The sequence below is a fragment of the Leptonychotes weddellii genome, chromosome 9 (genome assembly GCF_054177405.1).
Source record: "Leptonychotes weddellii isolate Sample4059 chromosome 9, ASM5417740v2, whole genome shotgun sequence".
NCBI classification, from domain to species: domain Eukaryota; kingdom Metazoa; phylum Chordata; class Mammalia; order Carnivora; family Phocidae; genus Leptonychotes; species Leptonychotes weddellii.
The window spans coordinates 32,646,965-32,670,753 of NC_138377.1; the positions used below are offsets into that span (position 1 = coordinate 32,646,965).

Sequence of the window (23,789 nt, forward strand, 5' to 3'; positions counted from 1 at the left end):
TGTTTTAATTATGTACATACGCCTTATTGCAATCTGATTATTTTTTTATTTATGGATTTGTCTGATTTCCCCGACCAATCAGACGAATTCGCATTTCCTTGTTTGTTTACTGATTTGTTTGAGTGCCTGCCTGACAGCCCGGCTCTTTGTCCACACTGACTGGCACAGAGCAGGTACCCAATTGATACCTGATGACCAGATAAATGAATGTGGAGAGCACAGGATTTCAAAAGGGTGGTATTTCATTTAGCTGTGTCTCTACAGCGAAGAGTGGTTCGACAGCTAAATGGAACATGTTTTGGAGATTGCCAACTAATTACTTTAAACCAACATGCAAACAACTCTGATTGAAAACTTCGTTGCGTAAGAGCAAACTTATCTTGATGAGCACTGACTAATGCATGGAGTTGTTGAATCACTATACTGTACACCTGAAACCAATAAAACACCGTATGTTAACTACATTGGAATTAAAATAAAATAAAAAAGATAAGAGAAAAAAAGGACTTTGTTGCTTACATGAATTTGCCCTTCCAGAGTAAGCAGGAGTCTCCTTATAAATTACGACTCTGGTGGTCAAGTGATTCACCAGTCAGTACCTTAAAAGCTTGGGTGGTGTGAAATCTGTCACCCCAAACTTCCCCCATTCCACCCACCCATCTCCACTCCATCCCTACTCCCACAGCCCAAGAGAGCCTCACTATTTCGGGATGAATAGATAAAACTGGGTTTCCGACACCACCAGGCTGGGGACAAGGCTGGAGAGGGTCACGTGCAGAGAGTACACGTGAACCACAACGTAAGACCTGAGGAGAATGAACATCTTCCGAACAGCGACCACCCTGTAAGTCCTCACACCACTGCTGTGCACGGACTACCTTCAGCTCACGGATCAGCCTCCTGGTTTGGTGGAGGCTGTAGCAGTCCTGGCTCTTCACTGCAGACAGCAGGAGGGAGGCGTCCGTGAGGAAGCGGAGCAAGTCCTCCGCGGAGGTGGTGAAGAACCGCCAGTGTCCCACCAGCCCATCGATGTCACTCTTCCTCTGCCGGAGGCGCTGGGTGGCGCTCTGCCACTGGTCCTTCAGTTTTGTGAACTTTGAAATAAATTCCGGTCTTGGGAAAAACAAATGGTTAGAGAATCCCGACATCAACATGCAGGAAAAAAACCACTGCCTACGCATAATAGAAACTCACATTTGCCGTTTATGGGCACAATTTACATGGGGGGGAAAAAGCCTTCGTAAAATCGGAGTACCATTCAATTTAAATGTGTTGGGAAACTTAGGCAGGGGCAGCAAAAGGCGTTTAGCAGGAGGTATTTGCACAAGACTTGGTATTTTGCCTGCACAGTTGCATCCCTTAAACAAATTTAAGCTTTTTTTTTTTTTTTAAAGATTTTATTTATTTATTTGACAGAGAGAGACACAGCGAGACAGCGAACACAAGCAGGGAGCCCCACGCGGGGCTCGATCCCAGGACGCCAGGATCATGACCTGAGCCGAAGGCAGACGCTTAACGACTGAGCCACCCAGGTGCCCCCAAATTTAAGCTGTTTTAACCTACATTACGCCAAATGCTGTATGGAAAACAGAATTTTGGACCGATGGGAAACGATGAACAGGTACTGCGTAACGTCACCAGTTACTTGAAGGTTGTACTTGACAAAATTTCAGCGATAAAGAACATGCTTTCCGCAACTACTCACCTAGTTCCTTTCCGGATAAATAACACCCACCACATGACAAATAAGGCCTTTTATTTATTATAGGAAAACTCATGCTTTACCACACCGATCAAATCAAAACTAGTTTATTGTCCTGGAACAAGGACCTAGCCTGAATTTGTAACTTCATAGCTAGGAAGAAATGCACCTTATATTCCTTAGTTATGCTCAAAGAAAATTCAGAGGTCTATGGGCGCCGATGGGGAGGAAAAGCCGGAGCTGTCTTCAGGACACCTACAGAAGCACTGAAGAGGCCAGGCCGCCTGAGGGCTCTGCCCACCACCTGTACCGGCTGTGAGAGCAGGTTCAGCTCTTGTCACCAGGCTGGTGGAAGGGGCTCTGCTCAGCCTGACTGGCGCAGCCCAGTGATGCCAACACCATGTATGTAGCACAGAGAAATCCCTTCTCTTACAACTAGGTGACACAGCTACCCACTGGGAAGAGCAGCACCAAGAGTTATTATTATTTTTTAAAGATTTTATTTATTTATTTGACAGAGAGAGAGAGAGACACAGCGAGAGAGGGAACACAAGCAGGGGGAGTGGGAGAGGGAGAAGCAGGCTTCCCGCCGAGCAGGGAGCCCGATGCGGGGCTCGATCCCAGGACCCTGGGATCATGACCTGAGCCGAAGACAAACGCTTAAACAACTGAGCCACCCAGGCACCCCTATTATTGTTTTTTTTTTAAGATTGTATTTATTTATTTGAGAGAGAGAGAACATGAGCAGGGGGCGGGGCAGAGGGAGAACTGAGCAGGGAGCCCGACCCGGGGCTCGACCCCAGGACCCTGGGATCATGACCCGAGCCAATTAACCGACTGAGCCCCCGGGGCGCCCCTTAAGAATTATTTTTTAAATAGCAAAATGTCATGAGGCTGAAGGTAGAGAGAGGAAAACACTACAGAAGAATCCTTTGGGGTAAAAACTTCATTAACTATACTTGGTGAGTGGGTACTTGCAAAGGACCCGTCTACTGTCTGCTAATGTCACCCCCACTACTGTACACAAAAGTGTGACTGACCTTTCTGTGGCCACACAGCAAGTCCCCGTCCTAATAAACAGTCAGGAGACTGACCCCATGATGTTCTATCAACTGACAAGGCTGCAGGTCACTGAAGTGGTCAAGATCCACGTGGTGGGAAGCCAGCTCCCACTGGGTTCCCCTCCACACACACAACCATCATGAGCCCCAGGGACAGCTTACCTCTCCTCTATTTCTGTTGTGTCCAAGAGTTGTAAGCACTGGCTGACATAAGAATCAGCAATTGTCTGGTTTATAGAAACTTCAGCTTCTAACATCTGTATAGGAGTTAAAATAGAAGATATCAGCTAGATTTCTTTTTACGAACACGGAACTTACATTTCCTATTAAAATCTAAGGTCCTAGATAGGACATGTGAGAGGATTAATTTTCAAATTATTAGAGCTTCTTTGCAAAAAGTGCTCAACCATCACATCAACGTCACCTGTGGATATAATCTCAGAAGCAAACAGGCCTAATAATAACTACCTAATGCCCATTTATTGGGCATTTACTACTTGTTAGGCACTGTGTAAAACACGCACGTCTCGCTTATTCGTCAACCTTCAGATGTAAGTACTATTATCATACTCATTTAAAGACAAGGAAACTAAGATGTAAAGAGGTTTGGTAATTTAATCAAGACCATTCAGGGTGTTTTGGTTCAATGAACTTCATTTTCATTGGAGAACATTAATGTAACAACACAGACTTAAATCAGTTACATTAAAAATTACAGTGACCTAATCATGGATACTTTCAAAATGCAGTATCTGTCTATAACCACCAAGAGTATTTCCAAATGTCCGTCAGCACACGTGTGGGGAAATTCCTCTGTCCAATCATTAATGCTACAGTTATAATTATACCAGGTACTTCAATATTTTAGGGAATTATTCAGTGAAAATGCAAAGATGAAGTTGCAGTATTTTAGCCTGCTCTTGGTATGTATGCATTCTATGGAAGCAAAGTTGTGCTAGAAGTTTCCACCTACTGCAGAAAATCTAGGAGTTCTCTCATTAACAAAGGACAGCACTAAAACAAAATGTTGAAATTTATGAAATGTGTGAGAACTTTACAATCAATTGACAAATGAATCTGCCTAAAGACCTATATTCGGTATCTAGGGATTGATAGATTTAAAATAAAATACAATGAGTATCTTTCCCCGACTCCTGTCCCGGGGTGAGGTACAAAGTAGCAGAAAGCAAAGATTACCTCATATGTTTTCTGCTGTTCCAGGAGAGCTGGGAGGCTGTCGGCAAGATTCACCTTGAGCATCTCTTCTATCTTCTCCAAAAACTGGACCCATTTTTCACAGCAATAAAGAAACTTTTCATTCAAGCCAATTCCCTGAAGCTCACTACAAAGGTTTATAAACGAACAAAAAAGAGTCACAAAACAATGACACTCCTGAGCTCAAGCTGCTCATTTTAGCTTCACTGAAACAGAATGGTAGGGATGGGATGCTCTGACCTGCAGCGTTCCAGGGCTGTTGCCGTGGCCCGAATCCACTGCCGGTTCGTATTTTGTAACGTCTTTATGGCTATGTCACTAAGTGGGAGCTTGAGGCTTACTTCATTCAAATGCTCAACAGCAGGTGATTGGGCCGTCAGTGCCAACACATGGTTCTATTAAAAAAAATTAAGTTTCAGGTTTCTGGAGGTCAGTAAGCTATCTAGATGATGAAAAGGCCTCAGAGATCCTGCAGACCATCCTTATCTGAAACATGAGGGAAAACTGGGAGCTAAATAGGTAAATGACTAGCCCACAGTCAAATAGCCAGTTAGTATTAGAGCTGGACCTGAACCCTGAACTCCCAATCCTGTGGCTTTTCTAGAACAACAAGTGCACACGTGGTCAGCACCTGAACAGCCCAGGAAATAGAAAATGATGTCAGATTTTCTTTTTAAGGAAGATGGAGATGAGTTTTTTTTTTTTTAAAGGGCCCATTTAGGACCTCCCATGTATTCTGCCAATAACTTGACCTTCAACAGATCATGCAGTTTACCTACAAATCCAATGAAAATTTAGTCCTTAAAATAACCCTAGTAAAGCATGGTACTTAAACATCCATATTTTGATAGAACATGAAATCACAAGAAAGCAAACTCAGCAAAACGTTATTTTTAAAATATTCCAGGGACAGCATCTAGGTCAATGATATGTTAAGCAAACATCCTTCACAATATCCATGTTATCACTACAGAACTCTGCCATAGTAATCTAGGTTAGGGTCAGCAAATTTTTTCTGTAAAGGGCTAGATCATAAATATTGCAGCTTTTATGGGCCATATGATCTCTGTTATAACTATTCAGCTCTGCCCCTGCAGCATGAAAACTCCCACAGACAATGAATAAATGGAAGGGCATGACTGTGTGCCAATAACACTTTATACAAACAGGTGGAGGACAAGATTTGGACAGTGTGCCTAGTTAGCTGACTCTTGATCTAGGTTATGAATATCCGTCCTTAGGCATTTGTAGGATCCAGAATTCTTTAATTTATGTTACTTATTCTAAACTTACTAATTTAATAAAGAAAGAAAGAATATAGAATTCATTTAATAGGATATTTTACTTTTGATCTTCAGCTAACCAGAAAAATTCAATTAATCACAAAGGCCAATTCCTAGATTATTCTAGTTCACCGAAGCTAATTAGTAAAGATGTCAAAAAATTTTAAGTCTGCTAAATTTACTGTGGCATATTACTAAAATAGATCTCTGTGTTGTCATACTTTTCTAGGCCTTAGGATAAGGCCAAGAATGAATGGCATATAAATGACTGTGCTCAAGTGAAGATACAGATTCTATAACTCGACAGTCATTAGTCTATTTTTTATCCTATGGTGAGTCTAAGCCCTAAGGAAACACAAAAATTGGCAATACCAGGAATAAGTCAGGGTTTTCCTCTTTTTCTTGACGACAGAGTTTATCCAAATTCTCTTCTTCATGCATAATGAGACCTTTTAAAGATTCCAAACGGTCCCCAAAATCCTTGAACTGTGACAGAACAAACTAGAACAAGAGAAATTTTCATTAGAAATCATTTCATGTGCATATATAACAGAATTAAGCATAGTCTTGGAAGCTGATAAAAGCTCAAGATGTTTTCAATCCCCAGCAGCTCATTATTATCTTGACTATTCAGAGATGAATATTCAGAAGACTCCTTGTTTTTACTCTGTGCCTCTGGCAAAGCACTGAGCCTTCAGGGATAACTGGATCACCTGCTTGAGGGGGCATATCGAGGAGGGATAGTGAGTACTCTGCTCCCTCAGTCTTGCTAGTTAAATGTTTTCTTCTTGTTGATATTGAGATGTAATATTGGAGTTCTATGGCTTTCTGTGCTTTTTAACAGCTCATGCACTAAAGGTTTTTCAAAACGTGAATAGAGAGTACAACAGATGGTTAAGCTTTAAGCAGTTACTTCTATGACTCGAGTACCCCATTTGGAGATCAAATAACTATGAGATCTGAACAGTGTAAGGAATCTAATAGCTCATTTCATAAACTAACATGTTCAATGAAGAACAGATGTTTGCCTAAGATCTGCCCATTGCCCGTGTGATTGAACAGTCATGTGAGTTCATCTTTATGTTTGGGACATCTTTATTCTGTAGTTTCCCTGAGGAGCAGTCCATAAAGCACGAATAACTATTACTTCATAGGATATAAGGAATTGAGGGTAGCCTGCAAATGTTCGAGAATACAACTTGAATGGAAGAATGAGATGAACCTCAAATTCATTAGCCTTCACAAGGAGCATCGTTTCCAAGTAAGAAGCCCTCTGAAGGGAGTGCAGTTGTGTAGAGCGGGGCATGTGGGTGCTGGACTCTGGGAGTTGTGGAAGTCGATCCAGGAGAGTGGAATTCTGGAGAAAGGCTTCTTTTGTCTTCTGCACATCATGCTGCAGCTCCTGGAGAAGAAACAGTGATCAGAAAACATTTCCTCCTCCTATAACAAAAATTCCCATCCCTGCCACTCTATCAATATCTAGGAGAATTTCTGCTCTAAAATTATGGGTGTGGCTTTTTGTTATTATTTATTTTAAAGAGCTGAAAAAGCTAAGCTTTCATTATATGATGCACATCGCTGGTGATCTTCAGAAATATGTCAGTTCAGAGCTAAAACGGACAACCGATCAACAGAGTTTGGGCCTTCTAGTGTACAGAAACTGGAGACCACCCGGGTAGATTCCTCTGTTATACATTTCTAATCACTGAACACTTTAGGGATCCACCTTAAGGCTATTTTATGAATCAATGCAACTCTGCCCTGTGTCTGAGATTTTATGACATAAATGGACTCATTTGCAGAGACCGCAGAATCTCATTAACCAAGCTGATTTTAGGGCTACTCTATAAATACGGTGTATGTGAAATTTGTTTAAACAACAGATCAGGTAGAAGTTAATCTGAAATACAGATCATATTTGTTGGATTGTCTAACTAAATTGATTAATACTTTTTGATTTGACCTATAGTATCAGAAGATACACAATGCATCTGGTCACCCAGTTTAAAACTAGAGAGTGTTCACCTTCTGGGCACTCATTGCTATAATAGGATAAAATTATACAACTCTTAAATATTGTCCAAAAATAATTACACCCACAGAAAAGCCATATTAATGTGGCACGAGTCCATGATTATTTCTAAAGTGAGAGTGTGTAGATGTGTAGATGAGTATAGATGATCACACTCATTTGAGATACTTTTGCCTTTATCTGAGACCTTGAATGAGGTTTTTGAGATTTCTCTGCTAGAATGAAAGGGGAAACTTGGAACAAGGTGCTGTCAGGTGCTTTTGACCCAGCTACCTGCTGCCTAGACCTCACCTCTGAGCTGCCACCTGGCTCTCCCAACCCTGCACATTCCAGGCTTATTTGTGTCCTACACGAGCTGCTCATGAATCTGTCCTGACCCACTTATTTGTCCCTGTGGTCTGCCTAGTCCCCGGGTCATGGCCCTGTCTGTTGGGCTCTCTTGGCCTTGGTTTTCCCAATGGGCTTTGCAACCACCTTCACATCCTGCAGGGCTGGGGTCAGGATCTCGGCCAGGTTGTTTCCAGACATGTTGATGTTTTCAAGCTGTTGGTACTTCGCTTCCTGCTGCTCCAGCCTCGTTGCAGCTTCAGCGTGAGCACCGTTACAGGCCTTCCAGAGCTGAAGCAGACTCTGTGCCTTCTGTAACTGGTCCGCAAGGTCTTGGTTTACCTGGGCCCACCTGTCAGAACAACATGAACAACAGGACCCTCAGACCCTCCGTCCCAGTGCAGCAAAAGCACAATGCACACATTCTACCAGTAAGTCAAGAGCAGATGGGTTGTTTATTAATGCATCACCATTATATAAACAGAAGTCCAAGTTAGGATATTTCGTTGACTTTATAATTCTCAACAAAAACTACCAAATTTGTGATTGGCAAGATCTATTGTATTTTTTTTTTTTAAAGATTTTTAAATTTTTATTTATTTGACAGAGAGAGAGACACACACAGCGAGAGAGGGAAAACAGGCAGGGAGAGAGGGAGAAGCAGGCTTCCTGTGGAGCAGGGATCATGACCAGAGCTCAAGGCTAATGCTTAACAAACTGAGCCACCCAGGCGTCCCAAGATCTATTGTATTTCGAATGTCTGTTAGGCAAAGATAGAGAATGTGTTGAACTGCATGCCTGATGAAACCTTCTCCACATGGGAGGGGCTCCTGGTTTAGAGAGGGGGGTCGTTAAATAGGCCTTATTTAAATTGTGCTTATGCCAAATTTATTTTTTTTATTTAATATTTTATTTGTCAGAGAGAATGAGAGAGAGAGAGAAAGAGAGAGAGGAGAGCATAAGCAGGGGGAGCGGCAGGCAGAAGGAGAAGCAGGCTCCCCACTGAGCGGGGAGCCTGATTCGGGGCTCGATCCCAGGACCCTGGGATCATGACCTGAGCCGAAGGCAAACACTTAACCGACTGAGGCACCCAGGCGCCCCAAATTTATTTTCTAATTACAAAAGCAACATGTTCCTTATATAACAGCGGGAATAACAGAAATCGTTTTTATTCCACATACAGACAGACTGTAGTATCTTTCCCATATGACTTAAAGATTTCCCCATGTTATTAATAAAAAATAAGTAAGTCTAATTTGAAATGGCTGTACATAATAGTCTTTAAATGGTCTGGTTTTTGTTTAATTACTAAATTCGAGTTTAGTGTGGATACTGAAGTAATTTTCAATTTTTGCTTTCAAATCTAATGCTCAAATACAACTTGTTCAAAAGGCCTTTTTCTGCATTTCAAAACACTGGTCTTAAACTAGATTTCTGAGAGAATTACTTTGGTCAAGGAATAAAAATATGTAAACATTTTTAAGGTTATGGGTATATATATGGTCAAACTAGCTTTCTGGAAGCATTATAGTATTTATATTTTCACCTGAAGCACATGAAAATGTTTATTTCATAATATCCTTAACCCTGCTAAATAGATGGAAAAGGTGAAAAATGGCACAATCGCTTTATTTTTATGCATTTAAAAAATCTTATCGGAACAGGTTTTTTCTTTTTTAAGATTTTATTTTATTTATTTGTGAGAGAGAGAGCACAAGCGGGGGGTGCAGCAGAGGCAGACGGAGATGCAGATTCCCTGCTGAGCACGGAGCCCGACGCGGGGCTCGATCCCAAGACCCTAGGATCATGACCTAAGCAGAGGTCAGGCACTTAACCAACTTAGCCACCCAGGCATCCCAGAATAGTGTTTTTTCTTAACGATATTTTTTCCCAATTATAAATACAACATACACTCATTATAAAATAAAAACAAAACCCCACAAAACGTGTATGTTTAAATCCATCTATCCCTACATCTGTGTCTAGCTTATCTACCTACCTTCCTACCTACCTACTTATCTATAAAGAAGAAGGTAACAAAACCACCTGACAGTAATGTATAGCTAACAACCGTTAACATTTTGGTGCTATTTTCTCCAATCTTTTCCAACAAGCCTTCTGATGTATTCTTGTGCCAACAATAGAATGTGTATGTGCTGTCGCAACAAATGAATCCCTTTAATAGCAAACCGCACTGCCATGTTTTGAGGGTGGTCCCGATACCAGAAGTGGCATTGGATACATGTCTATGTGCCTCCTTACGCCCTCCTTCCCTTCTCCCAGTAAGGACTGGATCATGAGCTGAGGGTGCCACTGCAGGGTACATAAATTTGGTGTCCCTTGTTCAACACTTGTTCAAAGTGGATTTACTGAGATGCTGAATCTGCATGGAGGAAGGGTAGAGAAGGGCACGGAGGATAGCTTACATGTCTTCATCACTGGAGCAAATTATCTTTAGGCCGCATTTCATGTCCTGATACTCAGCAAAATAAAAGCCTTGCAATTAACTAGGGCCACACTCCTTAGAAGGAGCTTCCTACCATAAGCAGTTCATCAAAGAATTCTTTCCAACCTCACAAATCGCCTCCCCAAGAGGAATAATAACATCTCCTTTTTTCCATCTTATGTTTCCAGTGAAACAGACTGTCCATCTGACTACCCTGTTAAGCCTGTCTCAGCCTGGGATTTTGGTGTCCCTGAGGCTCACACTGGGCAGTGTGGCTACCCTGGCTACAAGGCATGAAGTGGCCTTCCCAAAATCAAATCTTACATAAACTAGAGGCTTCAAAGTAGAAGAAACCAGAATAGCACAAATCCAGTTATTACCCGACGACTATGAAGACTTTACAAAGCCTCTGTCACGTCACTGACCACATATCATTGAGATAAAGATATCTGCTCTGTTATTCAAACAGTATCTTGGTGCATCTGGGTGGCTCACTCGTTAAGCATCTGCCTTCGGCTCAGGTCACGATCCCAGGGTCCTGGGATCGAGCCCCGCATCCGGCTCCCTGCTCTGCGGGAAGCCTGCTTCTTCCTCCGCCACTCCCCCTGCTTGTGTTCCCTCTCTCGCTGTCTCTCTCTGTCAAATAAATAAACAAACGGTATCTTAAAGCACACCTGGCGTGCGTATCTTGGCATTTCTCTTCAATTATCTCAGCAACCGAAGGGCAGCGATCTTTGAGTTTTCCAATCACCTCCTGCAGTTTTTCCCAACTTCCTTCACTGTTCTCGGCTTCGTCCTGAAGAGACTGAGAGAAGAGGGCAGGTTATTTAAAATACTGTTTTGTGCTTCTCTGTGGACAGCACCAAGGCAATTGTGTCCATTTCTGTGCTTGATTCCACTGGAGATTTTCTGCCAACAGCGGACGCACTATGCCAAGATCTGGTTAATTTACCTGAAGGTTCTGCACCTGGCATCTTAAGGCTTCTAATGACAAAACCACAGGCTTGCTGTGCTCCATGCAGTACCAGAATCGGATTGTCATCATCGTCACTTCCTCATACAGTTTATCATAAACCTTCCACTCCTGTAAAACAGACTGCATGGAGGTCTTGAGCTCATTGACCTATATGAGAAGGGGAAACATATATAGAAAATCATTAAGAAGAGGCTCTCCCATCATTTTGTTCCCTTCTAAGGATTCTACCATGGGATCTAATTTAGGCATTTCAGTTTGAGAGCACTGAGGGAGTGTCAGTGATTAACTGAGGTGAGAAGGGGTAGGTCAATGAATGAAAGATATTGGCGAGGACTAAGTTTTGGAACAGGTGAAAGGAACAGATCCCTGAGGCCAAAAGGATTGGCATGGACAGAGTTCAGCCCAGCAGGAGACAGCCCAGAGAAAGAACAATGGGTGGGGAATCAGAATCTGTGAGCACACATTTCGGTGACAACCTGTGAGCTTTCTCATCTTGGGCAAGTTATTTAACCCTTGAGTCAGTTCCCCTACTCACAAAACAGATACAATAAATAAAAACATAAACAACATAGTGTCTGTGAAAATGTTCTGAAAACTGTAAAGCATTGTTAGTGTAAAATGTTACCTCTGTTACCTGGCACTTGAGTCAGCATAAATTGGAGAGGCACGTGCTCAGTCAAAACAATAGGCAAATACAAACTAGGAGGAAACGCAATGGTGGGCATATTTTATCCATTAGTATGTCTGTGAGAGGCTGAAGCATGTAAATGATCTCAGATACAACTGAGAATATCTAAGTATATATATTTTTATATGTTGCATAAAGAACATTTATAGCTCAACAATAAAAAGACAAATAACCAAAGAATTAAATTGGGCAAAGTGAACAGATGTCTCTCTAAAGAACATCCACAGTCATTAGAGAAGTATAAATCAAAACCACAATGAGAGGTCATTTCACATCCACTAAGATGTCTATAATCAAAGATGGATAATAACCAGTGTTGGCGAGTGTGTGGAAAAATTGGAACCCTCATACATTGCCAGTGGAAACATAAAATGGTGCAGCCTCTGTAGAAAAATGTTTGACAGTTCGTCAAAGAGTTAAGTACGGAGTTACCATATGACCCACTAATTCCACTCTTAGGTATATACCCAAGAGAAATGGAAGCATATGTTCATACAAAAGCCTGTACACAAACGTTCATAGCAGCATGATTCATGATAGCCTAAAAGTGAAAACAACCCACAAATGTCCATCAATGGATAAACTAAGTGTGCCATATCCATACAATGGAATGTTATTCATCCATAAAGTTCTGATACAGACTTTAATATTGATGTTGAAAACATGCTAAGTGAAACGCAGACAGAGAAGACCACATGTTGTATGATTCCATGTGTAGGAAATATCCAGAATAGGCATATACATAGAGATGGAAAGTGGATTAGTGTTTCCAGGGACTGAGGGAAGGGAGGAATGAGGAATAACGGGGGTTTCTTTTTGAGTTGACAAAAATGTCCTGGAATTACTAGTAATGGTTGTGTATCTCTGTGAATATACTAAAAACCACTGTATTATATACTCAAAGGGTGGTATCTCAATGTAAAATAAGGATCTGAATAGAAATGGAGTGTGATCACTATGTTGGCCCACCTGGACAGGTTTATTTGTGATGATTAGATGTAACCACACAGGCCTGCATTCAGGCCCTCTGTTCTCTGCTTAACATCCACACGGAGGACGCACATCAGCGTTGACAGGCAGATTTCCTCAAACCTTGCCCCAAACAATACAGATAAAAAAACAACCTGGGATGCTAAAATGTCAGTCTCACATTGGCAACTGTGTAGGCTGAATGTGTTTATAAGTGCTCAAGGACTCAGGAAAAGAATCCATCATTACGAAAGAATAAAAGATAGTAAGGAAACAAAGGAGGTATGAAGGGAACTCCTTATAGACAGGAGCTGGGACTTGTCTGGGTGGCAGGGAGGTTTCAGATAGAAGGGTACCTACAGGCACATGACTACACAAGGCACCGCCATGGTCCAGGCCACAGAAGGCCTTCATGGCTTCCACATACAAGGTTGGTACAACTACTGGTGCTCTGAAGGGCAACCCTTAGACTATTACAGCTTCATGGATAAGAAATGGCACGTGTGGTTTGAGGGAAAGGATAAGAAGGCATGAAGCAAAATTCACTACACCAGAAACAAGGAGGAACATTTTCAGAATGTTCGAAGTAGAATCAGCCAATAGGGCAGCACTGACTGCCATACAGGCATTGCTAGAAAGTCAGAAGTACTATCATCCCTATTTTACAGACCAGAAAACTGAGGCATAGAGAGGTGAAGTACCTGCCCTGGGACACAGACAGAAAGTGGGGCTGCCAGGATTTTTATTTAGACAGAGAATCAAAGCCCTTGCTCTTAAAGATGAGGCTCTACTGACTTTGGAGTACTTATCTATGGATGGTCTAGGTTTTATATTTTCTGCATTAAAAAAATAACTTTGGGGCACTTGGCTGGCTCCGTCAGTAGAGCACGTGACTCTGACTTCAGGGGTCACGAGTTCAAGCCCCACGTTAGGTACAGAGATCTACTTTAAAAAATAAAAAAAAAATTTAAAAATAGCATTATTGAGATGTAACTCACATTTCATACAATTCACTTATTTAAAAGTATGCAATCACCATAATCAGTTTTAGAACATTTGTATCACCCCAAAAAGAAACCCCATACCCACTGGCAGTCACTCCTCGTTCTTCCCCAACCCTTCCCCAGCCATGATCTACCTTTGGCTTTAGAGAATTTGTCTATTCTGGACATTTCGTATAAATGGAATCCTACAATATATGGTCTTTGGCGACTGCTTCCTTTCACTTAGCATGATGTTTCTAAGGCCATCAATGTTGTAGCAAGTATGAGTACTTCATTCCTTTTTATGGCTGAATAACATCCCATTGCATGGATATACCACTTATTTATCCACTCATAAGTCGAGGGACACTTGGATCGTTTCTACTTTTTGGCTATTATGAATCATCCTGCTATGAACATTCATGTACAAGTTTCTGGTGTGGACATATGTTCTCATTTCTCTTGGGGAGATCCTTGGGAGTAAAGTTGCTGAGTCATACATTAACTCTAGGACCTGCCACACTGTTCTCCAACGCAGTTACTCCATTCTGCATTCACGAGCAGTGGATGGGAGTTTCAATGTCTCCATACCCTTGCTAACATTTGTTACTGTCTGCCTTATTATTACCACGTTGAGGGGGGTGTGAAGTAGTATTTCATTGTGGCTTTGATTTGTATTTCCTTGATTAATAATATTGAGCATCTTTTCATGTACAATATTGGCCATTTATATCTTCTTTACAGAAATAGTTATTCAGATCACTTGCTCATGTTTTCCCTTGGGTTATCTGTCCTTTCTATATTGTAGATGCAAGCCCCTAAATAAGCAAATATTTTTGTATTTTGTGGTTTGTCGTTTCACTTTGTTGATGGTGTCCTTTGGAACACAAAAGTGTTTAGCACTGATGAAGTCCAGTTTATTTTTTCTTTCGTTGCTTGTGCTATTGGTATCATATCTAAGAAACTATTGCCTAATCCAGTCATGGAGATTGAGGCCTAGGTTTTCTTCTAAGAGTTTTGTAGTGTTAGCGCTTATATCTTTGATCCACTTAATTTTTATATATGGTGTGAAGGTATAGGTCTAACCTCATTCTTTTGAATGTGGATGTACAGCAATTCTAGTGCCATTTTTTGAAAAGACCATCCCCCCACCCCGGAATTATCTTGGCATCCTGGTCTAAAAATTAGTTGACTATAATGTGAGGGTTTATTTCTAGACTCTTAACTCTATTCCATTTATCCATATGTCTACCTTCTATGGTAGTACCATCTGCATGTTTTTTTACTTGCATTATCTCAATCTTCTTTACCCCAACATTTTTATTATAATTCTGTGTTGTGATTATCTGTTCAAGTACGTATCTTCTAGCAGCCTATGAGCTCTTTGAGGGTAGGACCCATTTATTTTCTTGTTTATCTTTGTACTATTGGCAGTGAGCCTAGTACCTCACAGAAGATATGTTTAACAAATGACTCACACAAGATATGTTAAGCTCATCTCTATTTTCCTGCCTGAGTTCTGGGGGAGTAAGGAGGCTGAGGGTCACCTATGAGTTTCATTCATAAAATGTTATTCCAGGGGCGCCTGGGTGGCTCAGTTGGTTAAGCGACTGCCTTCGGCTCAGGTCATGATCCTGGAGTCTCGGGATCGAGTCCTGCATCGGGCTCCCTGCTCGGCAGGGAGTCTGCTTCTCCCTCTGACCCTCCTCCCTCTCATGCTCTCTGTCTCTCATTCTCTCTGTCTCAAATAAATAAATAAAATCTTTAAAAAAAAACAAAAAAACCCCAAAAAAACGTTATTCCAATTCCCTCTTAGAACAAATGGTCAAAAGTAGATTTTAGTAGACAACAAATAAATCCACAATAAGGACCTCTGGTAGGTACGGACACATCTCTATAATTGGCTAACATTTATAGCTTTTCTCTCCATTTGTGGGGAACCGTCAAGTTGTAACATCTAGAGATGCCGGTCTTTGCTCTTTTGGTGCTCTACTCCTGGAAGGGGAAGATGCAGACTTTAACATGTCTTTCAGGGCGACTGGGTGGCCCAGTCAGTTAAGCGTCCGCCTTCAGCTCAGGTCACGATCCCAGGGTCCTGGGATCAAGTCCCACATCGGGCTCCCTGCTCAGCAGGGAGTCTGCTCCTCCCTTTCCCTCTGCCCCTCCCCCTGCTTGTGCTCTCTCTTGCCACTCTCTCTCTCTCTCAAATAAATTAAAAAACAAAAACAAAAAAAACACACGTCTTTCATAAAGTGACCAGACATCTTCTACATTCTTCCTCTTTACTTTCTCCTCACTACATGCTATGCTTCTCCCTGCCTCTGGAGTTCCTCATATGCTGACCATGCTTAAGCTAGAAGCTTAACAGAGGCTACAGGAGACAGGATCACTGCCTCCCTGAGGCACTTCCCTGGATGTACTTTTTCTTAGCTGCTCCTATGTATCTGGCCAGGAAACAGTGCCAGACGCTCTGCTGGGTTGGGGGTGGAGACATTTTTGTCTGTGAGTACATTAGACAAAACAAAGATAACCAGACGGATTTCTAGCCTGCCAATGGTGTTAGAATTGATGGCTCTACCTCTAATTATCCAGTGCAAAAAAAAAAGGGGGAGATTTGAAATGCTTTTCTCTAGTATTTCTCTGAGCAACTCCTCAGTTTTTAGCATGGCGTGAGTTTCTGTGATTAAACAACAACAAAAGATGAAAGAATATATGAAGAGAAATGGTATACTTTTAGTTCTAGTACCTGGTTGGTAACACTGCTCCTTTTTCGAAATAACCCATCAATTCTGGATGCTGTGTCTTCTAACAGTGGCATTGTCCCACTCTCCGAAGTCAGGTAACTTTGTCTCAACTCATCCAGGGCTTTGGATTTAATTGCAAGTTGATTTTCTATATCCTGAAAGGGCAAGAGGGAAAAGTTTTCATATGCACAATATTACAGAACAATGAGGTGTAAGAGACAGGAGATTGCCCTTTTCGAGTAAAAACGCCATTAGGGTACATAAGTAAATAACATCACACCTAAAGACATTTTAATCACAATACATTCAATTCAATTTTTGCAATAGTTTCAATTACTACATGGATCTAGATTTTGGAAGAGGCTAGGTACTAAGTCCTTATCATCGTGGTATAGTAGAAAGAGTCCAGGAGCTCGAGTCCCTATTCCATGTCTGCCTGGGATTGGCTGTCTGACTGGACATTAAGTCATCAAACCACCAAGCCTCCATTTTCTCATCTGGAAAACAGTGAGGACACCCCATGCCGTGGATAGTTTAGAACTCAAGTGAAACCAGGGTGGCCGGGGGAGGATGGTGCAGCACGGACCTGTGGAGTGTCGGCTTCCAGTCCGAAGTTATGCTGAACCCAAGGTGGCTGAAGGAATTCTAAATGGAAATGGCTAGAAACAGGACAGGACCACTTGCAAAGATCTCTCCTAATGAGCGTTGCTGCTCCCATAGCATGCCCAGTATTCTTCTAGAACCTTCTCCGTACAACTGGGGTGTGAGCTGACCTTCCAGCCCCGACGGGGAGTCGTGTCTTGCCCTCATGCAGTCGGTGCAGAGGCATCATAGTCCATGCCAACTATAGCGACAGGGACAGCCGGAGTGTTTTCAGTAGGGAGGGACACAATCCGGCAGTACTCAAGGAGGACTACCCTACACTCGGGGGAGGGCATCTCGGAGACTATGTGACCTGGCAAATGACAACTGAGCAAAACCAAGGGCACAGCCAAGAGCTTGAAGCTCAAATGTAATTTAGACAGTGGTTCCCAGGGACAGTGGTCCTTTCAGAACACATTACACAGCAGGTAAAAGAAAACCATTTTCCTCTGAAGAAACAGAATGAAACACTAAAAATAATGGAAACCTTGGAGTAATTTTGTAAATATTAAGTTAATAAAAACACACACACACACACACACACACAAATTGGAAAACATCAAATCAAAATGCCCTTTGAATGTTCTCTTTCAGGAGTAACATTCAGGGCTTAGGAGCAACAATAACTGAAAATACCTTCTGCTTGTCATAAAAAAAAATAGCATTTTGCAATTTTGTAAAACCCATGGAGGATTATTTTATATAACAAAGGAAGTACCTGGGGATTTGGAGGAGACCCTCAGGAAAAGTACAGACGCTTACCCTAGTCCTTGGGGCAGAAGCAGCGACTAGACAACATGGCCACATAACCAGCCTGGCCACGCCGCGTGGACAGGTGCCGTGGGCCTTCTCACCTGACAGTCCAGGAGCATCTTCTGCACCGAGATCACACTTGCAGGTTTTTGTAAAGTTTTCAGTCTCTCCTCTTGCGCCTCCATCCAGTTGTTCAAAATCTGTATTTTGTTTTCATTCTCAGTGATACTTTCCAAAAGTTGTTCTAAATGTTGTATCTGTAAGTTATAAATAATAAAAATTTATTTTAAACCACATGCTTTAAAATGTAAATGTCATGAATGACAGTTAATTTTAATAAAATAATTTTGTTTCTTCTCAGATTACTCATATTTAGCATTAGATTTCCCAATTACTTTTGGAATAAAGATTCATAAATTAGGAAATAGAATTAAAATCCCATTTAGCATTTGAAATGAAAGCTAACCTAAGCAAGCTGGCTGTTTTGGAGTTCCATAATACCTATACAAAATAAAATCATGTTGCTAACATTCAATTTTTTTCATTGCACTATCTACTGGTATACTTAAAACTTAAGAAAACTTTCTTTCCCTAGACACTCTTCACTAGAGTGGCTTAAAAATTAAGTCAATATCAAAAATATCACAAATAATCAGTTTAATAAAATAATGACTATTTTTAATATCTGTGATTCTTCTCATTTCTATGCTCACAATTTTTATTAGGTTACAATCACAGTATGTATAAAGTTTTATGTTCCTTTTCCAATGTCATAGGCACTTGCTTGGTTGGTTATGACATATGCCTTATATTAATTTAAAAGGCTGCCCAATATTTTATTAAATGGACACAGTATAATTTGATTAATTATTCCTTTATAGTTGGAAATTAAGGCATTTTACATTTTTCACCAGTATAAATAATGTTGAACAGTTTGTGTGTGAATTTTTTCCTTTTCTGAAGGGCTATCTACTTAAGATAAATGTGTAAGAGGTGGCATGGCTAGGTTAAGAAATAAGATGATTATTACTCTAGTTCTTGAAGTTTTCTAAATGCTTTCCAAAAGGGTATGTAAGCCATTATCTGCATATGAATGGGATAGCTTCAGGCTTTTATCTTTATCTTACTAAATTTTTCTAATTTAATAAATGCATAATGTTACATGTTTACTTTGAATGCCTGATAATTGAAGTTGTAATCTTTCCATGTTGATTTGCTAATTATAAATTTTCTCTTTTGTGAACTGTCTGTCCATTTTCTTTGTCCACTCATGCACTTGAATCTTAATTGTATAAATCCGTCTGTATGCATTCTCTACACATAAAGAAATCAACCAACTGTTACTATCAATTACATATAAATACTGCATATTTCTCCAAGAATGAGTTTTCTTAATATTTTCAGTGTCATGGAACGAAAATCTACCAAAAGGCCACATACATTTTTCTTCCTTTTCATAATCTTTTCAAAGCTGTAATAGCTTTGCCACTTTTGAACATTTACTTTCAGGGAAAATGTCAAAATCTTTGACCATTTAGTAGTCTCACATAATCCTTGACCTCTTCTTAAATAAAATTTCTCCTCTTCACTTGCCTAACTCAATTTCCCACTAAGAAATCTCAAAGAAATAAGAACTTCTTCATACGCTCTTACAGGCACCACTGGAGAATGCCAGAACATAGGCTTCATAAAAGGGCTATCGTGAAGAGGATTATCAGGCTTCACTGTAAGTTAACCATATGAATATCTTTCTTAAAATTTTTCAGAAAGTGGTATTTTGCAAAGGCCAAATCACACAAACTGTGACCCACGAGCACACCTTTCTATTTAGTGTTCCGTGTACCCAATGCCATTGGCGGTTCATCTCTCCCAGGTGCTCTGCAAACTCTGTCCTCTCATAGCGCTTACTTTCTACATCACAGGTGCTTAACTGAAGTACTGACTGGTTGACAAAGTCAACGATCCATTGTTTGTAGTCCATTTCCATTCTGAACTCCTAAAACAAACAAAATTAAACAACCAAAACCTGAACTGAAGTAGGTTGAACCGGATTCCCCCTCTGGTGCACTCCAGGGAGCGCCAAACTCGCATTCGTTAATCAAGGGGCATCCGCCTGGAGTTACGTTCTACCCTCCCCTCCAATCCCACCGAATGTCTTTGAGTGGAGAGTCTCCTGTAGAATTCCACATGCCTAGGAACAGAGGCTCGCCATTTTCAAACGGACCGAAAAGTCAAAGGTGGCATCGTGCACGGTGGCTGCATCACCTGAACCAAAATCAAGACGTAGGGACTGACAACGGGTTCCTGCGAGTGGCTTCCTGAGAGCTCCACTGGAATTCAGAGCCACCCTACAGGCTCGTGGAAACGAGAGGATGGGACGTCTCCAGTTAAGACTCCCCCAGAAAACCCAGGACATTAAGGAACTTTGCCAGTTTAGGTCGCTGCTCTGTTCTTCTGGGGACAATCTACTCTCCAGGTTTGGAGGACTTTAAGTTCTATAGCAATGCTAAAAACACCCCGGGGCCAAGCATGTTTCTGTGGAGCCTGATACCTGTTGGGCTTATCCTGGAAAGTTCTAACACTTCTGTGGCGGTATCAGGGAGAAAACCATGTGGCATGTGCTAGGTTCCTAGAGCCTATAAAAATACATATATGTGGACCCTCCAAAGATTCTACTACTCACTGAGGTGAGGATGTGCTAGCATATTAAAAAATCCTTGTTAACATCATGCTTTGTGACCAAGGTATGCATCCTCCGTCTACCAGAGGCTGGATCTATCAGCCTGTGAGGTCTTTGAAAGCAGTGACCAGAGTCTTCATTTATCTCCTGTGTTCCTAGTGGCGGACTTGCCTGACACACAGTAAGTGCTTGTGTGTGGCTTGTTCGATGTTTGTTAAATCTACATGAAATCAAACATCACGGAGAAGGCCACCTTCATATCTATTTGTAGAAGGACATCAAATTTTCCTTGCGCATTTTCTTACGCAAAGAACATTTACTTGCTATCTACTGGACGCCAGGTATTGGGCTAGGTGTGCTATTTCAGGGAGGTGAAGGTAGCTCCTCTCTCAAGAAGCCAAGTCAAGGCGGGGAGACAGACAAGTAAGCAAATAATTATAGCACCATGGAGACACCTAATCCCAGAAAGTAAACTCATCTGGTAGGGAGAGTCAGGAGTAGATTTCCAAATCAGGCGATACTTGAGCAGACTCTTGAAAGATGATGGAGAGCATTTCTATAGCTAGAAGTGGGGCATGAGAATTCCAGCCTGAAGCAGCATGCACCAAAGCATGAGCGGGGAGAGCACCAGACACAGCTGGTTCATTTGCTTCTGGCAGAGTCTAGGGTCTTAGCAGGTAATGAAAAAAAGAGGAGGCTGGAGAGGTAAAGAGGGGTCAGAGCCAGTTAAAAGCTTGGATTCTGTCCTGTGGTGATGGGAGCTACCACAGGAAACCAGGCGGAAGAAGTATGCCAACATCTGCCTAGAATCACCCAACATCTCATTCCTCGCCCCTAGAATGAGTTTTTCTAAATCACATCCTGTGTGTCTCTGTTCCATATTTCCCTTCTGACTGACTTGCCTTCTTATTTAATGACAAGGCTTCTGGCTCTTTTTGTTTAATTACCTTGTACTTCTGAAGAAGATTTTTCACTTGAGATGCAGAACTCAGTGAACGCTCAGAGTCTTCATCTGCAGTTTGGTGTTCCACATTGTTCATCCAGCTAATCATTTCCGTGATTGCTTTACGAGATGGCAATTTCTCCATCTGAAGCTGCAAGGACAAAATGATTTCCATTTAATTACCTGCTGCTGACAAAATGAATCAAGGGCATCCACTAAAGATGATATCTGGTTTGATAAAAGGTCTCACTCCATAATTATGCAGGTGACTCACAAAAACAAACCCAGCATTCAGGCTTAGAATAAGTGACCCCAAAACAATGACAATGACCTTCACATAAAGTAACACAGCGATGCAGATAAATTGGGAAATAAAGTAATTAAGCCTGACTTCTCTGTTAAGAAAGATCCCACTGGAGGAGAGGTCAGTAATTAAGACCTATATTCAGTGGTGCCAGCGCTGAAAATAGGCAGTGTCAATGAAAATTATTGAGTCAGAGAAATAATTTTAAAGGAGTTGTGAGCTAACAAGTGAATGCTAATTCGAATGCTGCGTCTTGAAACACCTACCTGGTGAAGTTTTTCTTGAACATCTGGAAGTTGAGTTATGAGCATGGTCCATTTCTGTTCAAACTGTGCTAAAGCAGCTCTCAGCGTGGCCGCATCGGCTTCTTTCAGGTGGAGAAGCTGGTTCCCCGTGCTTACAACCGCGGCCTTCAGGGACGACTTGTCGTCAAGCTCCTTTGAAAACTCCTAGAGTAAACAGTTGGAACATTGAGAAATGTTAAGAATTTGAAAACAGCAAAGAATAACAGAGTCAGAATAACTGGTTAGAGTCCGAAGCTAAATCACTGAACTCGATTCACATCACAAATGTTTGCACGTGTATCTATACGTGTGTGTGTGTGTGTGTGTGTATGCTCATAAGGGCATGTGTGCACACACATGCTCGTGTATACACGTACACACACAGCTTTTTCCTACTAAATGTCAGGCACTGTTCCAGGCATTAGATAGAGGATGAGGAACAAAAGAGATGGAATTCCTGTCCCTTGAGTGGCTTAATTAATATTTTTAAAAAATAGACAAATCACTTAAACTTTTAAAAAAAAATTTTAAGATTTTATTTATTTATTTGACAGAGAGAGACACAGCGAGGGAGGGAATGCAAGCAGAGGGAGTGGGAGAGGGAGAAGCAGGCTTCCCGCGGAGCAGGGAGCCCAATGCAGGGCTCGATCCCAGGACCCTGGGACCATGACCTGAGCCGAAGGCAGACGCTTAAACAACCGAGCCACCCAGGCGCCCCACCCCCAAATCACTTCAACTTTAAAAGAAACAGCAAAGTTCACATGAAATGAACTAAATGCAAGTAATTTTTAACTAAAATATTTGAAATCTTTCCTTTGTCTTTACAGGTGTTTTCAAGTATATTTTAAAATATTTACATTTTAATACCAAGGTGAGTGATCATTGCTATAAAATATGAAATTGGAGAAGAGAGAAAAAATACAGGAAAGGAATAAATTTATATTACAAAAGTAATACTTTAAGAAAAATCTCAAAACCATAGAACAACATTTTCATAGAAATATCAGTTCTGCGTATGACAGTTTAAAACCATGTGTTTTTTAGGGGGAAGCAGGGAATTATTTCCTGCATTTATAAAGCATGCCCCGTGTCAGAGGAAGTTTTAAATTTATATACATTTTGTAGGGTCAATTAAAAATCTACTGTATCATTATTTTAAATATATAAATGACCGGTATAAATAAATAGCTCTAAGTTTGACGAATGCCATTAGCCCAAGTCTTATCCCTTATCCACAAATAATTAGGGAGACTATCACTATCAACCCTGGTCATGTCCCCCTGATATTTATTTCCAACAATAATTATCTGAGCATATTCTATTACAACTTACAAAAAAGTTGTTTATGTTGCTTCTGACTGTATCCAAGTCCTGAGACACATTGAGGGACTGTTCTTTCCAGTAATTCAGAGTTTGCTGAGAAGATTCCAACCACTTGGTTAACTGATCCGAATCTCTGGTATAACTAACAGAAGCACAGTGAGAGAGAAAGTAAGTTAGAAATTACTCTCTGGAGGATATGCATCATCGGCATATTTTCTTCTTCTTTTATTATTCAGAAAGTCAGGATACCCTCTGTTATCCCATGCCCCAAAACTGATGCTCCTAGCGTCTTCTATAACTCTCTTATGAAGAATCTAGAACAAAACGGGTATTTTTAAGGTCTAAAACATTTTCTTATTACAGCTATGCAAAAATAAACCCATGGGTAAAGACGAACCATGAGAGACTATGGACTCTGAGAAACAAACTGAGGG

The 23,789-nt window shown here is 41.2% G+C and overlaps 1 protein-coding gene across 11 annotated transcripts in view; it reads right to left on the reverse strand.

Annotated features, from left to right (window-relative positions):
- Positions 1-23,789, reverse strand: part of SYNE2 (spectrin repeat containing nuclear envelope protein 2) — a 214,116-nt gene that overhangs the window by 51,845 nt on the left and 138,482 nt on the right. For 10 of the 11 annotated variants that reach the window (XM_081830388.1, XM_081830390.1, XM_081830393.1 and 7 more), the window contains 15 exons: positions 23,365-23,497; positions 22,015-22,197; positions 21,449-21,595; positions 19,641-19,817; positions 17,923-18,078; positions 16,429-16,581; positions 11,019-11,189; positions 10,741-10,871; positions 7,768-7,972; positions 6,484-6,663; positions 5,634-5,762; positions 4,219-4,373; positions 3,961-4,105; positions 2,926-3,020; positions 879-1,113 (listed from right to left, as the gene is read on the reverse strand). In XM_081830388.1, the coding sequence (XP_081686514.1) occupies positions 879-1,113; positions 2,926-3,020; positions 3,961-4,105; positions 4,219-4,373; positions 5,634-5,762; positions 6,484-6,663; positions 7,768-7,972; positions 10,741-10,871; positions 11,019-11,189; positions 16,429-16,581; positions 17,923-18,078; positions 19,641-19,817; positions 21,449-21,595; positions 22,015-22,197; positions 23,365-23,497 (2,395 nt within the window). The remainder of the gene's footprint in view (positions 1-878; positions 1,114-2,925; positions 3,021-3,960; positions 4,106-4,218; positions 4,374-5,633; positions 5,763-6,483; positions 6,664-7,767; positions 7,973-10,740; positions 10,872-11,018; positions 11,190-16,428; positions 16,582-17,922; positions 18,079-19,640; positions 19,818-21,448; positions 21,596-22,014; positions 22,198-23,364; positions 23,498-23,789) is intronic. The other variant, XM_081830391.1, reaches the window with a different exon arrangement.